This window comes from Spinacia oleracea, chromosome 5 (genome assembly GCF_020520425.1).
Source record: "Spinacia oleracea cultivar Varoflay chromosome 5, BTI_SOV_V1, whole genome shotgun sequence".
Taxonomy (NCBI): Eukaryota; Viridiplantae; Streptophyta; class Magnoliopsida; order Caryophyllales; family Amaranthaceae; genus Spinacia; species Spinacia oleracea.
The window spans coordinates 110,377,675-110,381,012 of NC_079491.1; the positions used below are offsets into that span (position 1 = coordinate 110,377,675).

At 36.1% G+C, this 3,338-nt stretch overlaps 1 protein-coding gene across 1 annotated transcript; it reads right to left on the bottom strand.

Moving 5' to 3' along the window:
- Positions 1 to 1,002: 1,002 nt before the first annotated feature.
- LOC130462052 (ubiquitin carboxyl-terminal hydrolase 14-like) lies at positions 1,003 to 3,124 on the bottom strand. The gene is made up of 3 exons (XM_056830394.1): positions 2,826 to 3,124; positions 1,673 to 2,006; positions 1,003 to 1,306 (listed from the first exon to the last, which is right to left on the bottom strand). Exons 1-3 carry the CDS (start codon positions 2,955 to 2,957, stop codon positions 1,293 to 1,295), a joined length of 480 nt encoding a protein of 159 aa, XP_056686372.1. The 5' UTR covers positions 2,958 to 3,124; the 3' UTR covers positions 1,003 to 1,292.
- Positions 3,125 to 3,338: the final 214 nt, after the last annotated feature.

The following is a 3,338-nucleotide window of genomic DNA, read 5'->3' on the forward strand; positions in this document are numbered from 1 at the left end:
CTATTGCACAGGCAAAAGAGCCTAGACACCACCAGAGAGTCAAGCATGTACTTCGTAGATTTCACCTTCTACGAGAGTTCGTTGAAAGAAAAGAAGTCGAGATAAGCAAAATTGGAACTGATGACAACATATCAGATCCATTAACTAAACCTCTGCCGCAGGCGAAGCACAACTCGCACACTGCAGCTATGGGAATCAAGCATATTGGAGAATGGCTTTGATGTCTCTGTTTAATGTTTTAAAGTTTTAGAGTTTAAATCTTTGTAAAACATTATTGGTTAATCATTCACAATAAATGAAAAGAATTCATTTTTCCATTTAATTTGTGGTTTATTAAATGATGAGTCCCTTCAATTTGACGATATATTCAAGATAGACTGTCAGGACCAGTCCTGTGACTAAGAAATGTCTATCAAGTGAACTTGAATGTCAAAGGTTGAAAATGGTCCCTAATCGGAGTTTTCTATAAAATTGGACGCATAGAAAACGTTAGACGATTAGAATGCAAGATGACTAGTAGTTCTGTTTCTTGAACTATGTGGACATGGCAATGTCATAATCATTTGCATAGATACTTACTTTCACTAGTAGAAAAACATTCATTTGAGGCGTCACTTTTATATTCATTAGCGGCGTTTTAGGCGTAGCAGCAAATAGAGTGGCAGCAAATGAATGGTACTGATTTGCGGCGTTAAAAAACGCCTCAAATTAATCATTCATTTGCGACGTAATGTAGAAAAAACGCCTCAAATGAATAGTATTGTATGGCGGCGTTTCTACCCAAACGCCTCAAACTTTGGTAAAATTGCGAGAGTTTAAACGCCGCGAACAATGTGTAATTTTTTTTTAATAAATAATATATTTTTTATATATTCAACAATCCCAAAAATATAGAACCTGTACTCACGCCACATTTATACAACGTCCAAAAGTGTCATCAACCACCAATAACTTCCAAGAAACTTTGATTTTTACATATAAGTTAACCATCATATGTTTACAAAAATAAACCACCTAAATAGTTTCAAGTCTATAATAACTATATCTTTTACACTTCATACGTTACAAAATTGCACCAAAAATATAATAAGGCAATTATATATGATTTTAATAGCATGAAACATCCACAAAAAGAGATCAATGAAGCGTTAATATTAGACACAATATTCGGTGAAGTATGATGCCCATTTGTCTCGTATTTCATCAATTTTCTCATCGGTGAAATGATCTCCACTCAGTAGATCTCCCCACCTCCCAACCAGAAGTAGTCAGGGGAAAGCTTCACAATTGCTTCATCCAATATAACCTGACAAGTGAGAACAAACTAAGACAACGTAAAGAAAACATTCCTGCATTGGCAAAGTATTTGCCTTCCTTTGTTGTATTAACATTTTACCTTCTGACACAGCCTGAACAAAATGGAGGCCATTAACAAGCCAACCATCATACACTATGCAATCAAATGAAAAAAGAAATGGCAATCAGAAAAGGCAATGAATCATAAATATGGCATCCTTAATTCTTTATTCTGGAAGATGATACTACTCACATGAAGAAAGGACAGACAAAGGACAGAAGTAGATGACAATTTTGAAACATAAGTGCAGCAAATAAATAAAATAAAAATATCATGATGTTGTATGAGACACTTAATAACTAATAGGAACACTACCTGCAACTTCTAGATCAGCAGTTATTGTGCCAAGCTTCACAGTAAGTGGGTATTTTGTCTCATTGTAATGCTCGACAGCATGGTTGTTGCCACCAGTTCCATCCCAATTTTTTCTACCACGGAGGATCATCCCATCTGTTAGATTTAACCAGAGATTTTCTGTTTTATCACAATTTGCACATTTCCACCCAGATGGAGGAATGACAGTACCACTCTCAATCTGTGGCAAACACATGGCATATGCACTGATGTGCTTCTCAGCTACCCAGGCTGCAACTTGCTCCTTTTTCTCAGCACCCTCGGCCAATATAATAGCATCAACAGCTAACCTTATCTAAAATATACACACATGTCATGCAAAGACCAGACAAGTCTGAATAATTTGAAACATTCAGCTTGTCCCTACGTAAAATAGAACTTCTAACATTTCAATTGTTCATCTTTCTTTCTTCTCTTCTTTCATGGAGAGGGAAGGGGAGGGAGGGGGGGGGGGGTGACTGGTGAGTGATAAGAGGAGCATCAGTTATAAGATTTTGCATTCAATGATTCAATAATTTTGCATTCAATCATTCAATAATTTTAGCAGCAAGTAGTTCAGACAAAAGAGAACCACTCTAGGCAACTGCAATTTGTGGCATGTGCAGGAGAAGAGCCAAACAGGGAAGGGAAGGGTTTATCATCATTCACAAACAAATCAAAAGCTTCAATTTAATCCATCTTTTCCAATTTCTTTATAGAATTATATAAGCTACCCCATTCAATTTCAGATTAAAACTCATATAGTGCATTGAAGGCGGAATAAGGTAAAAGCTATACTTAGATTTGATAAAGAGGAATTATTTTTCCTTTTGCCATATTTTTTCTTTATTAGCTCAATATCTGCCAATTTCTCATCCTTCCTAAATGCTGTTAATTAAGTACTGTTAGTCTGTTATCTTATGTAGTCATGTTGATACTTGGATAGAGTCGATAGTATATGCCTGTCAAAAGATTTATAGAAGTATTTGACAAACCAACTGAACTAAACTAGAGATAGAGCTATTCCTGAGAGGTTTAGCCAATAGATGCTTATAGATGTCATTTACTGTCGGAAAACCAAAGGAATTTGTAACACTGTTATGAATTAGCAGGAATAGATAGTGGAAGCTCTTACAAACGTCAATCGAGAATTTCTGCAGTTGGGCCACCTGGTCCTGACTTTTGGTCTTGGAAACCCCTTCCTAAGGATGATTCGAATCGAAGTGATGTCAGTAAAATACAGAAAGCTCCAAAAACCAATCCACATCCGACAAATACTGTGATCGAGAAAGAGAGACTTGCAGATTGCCTCTCTATACCGTTGGAAAACACTTACTCAGAAAACAACCTTATCCAAAATCTCCCTCCGTTTCAATCATTAATGGAGGTGCACAAAGTAGAAGCTCTTAATTCCAATCAAGAAGCCACTGTAATGCGAATGTAATAGCTTCTCCCTAACAAAAAGAGTCAAATGAGCTACTTTATCATTCTGTATTGGCTTCAAAGTATGTATAACCATTACAATTTTACAAGAGAATGGAAGAAAAGGTTATACACTGCCTCTAAACATAATGGGTCTATCAAGGAATGGCAGCAACAATCTAACCTTAAAAAACAGATCATTGTCTAGTTGTCTACATTCTAGCAT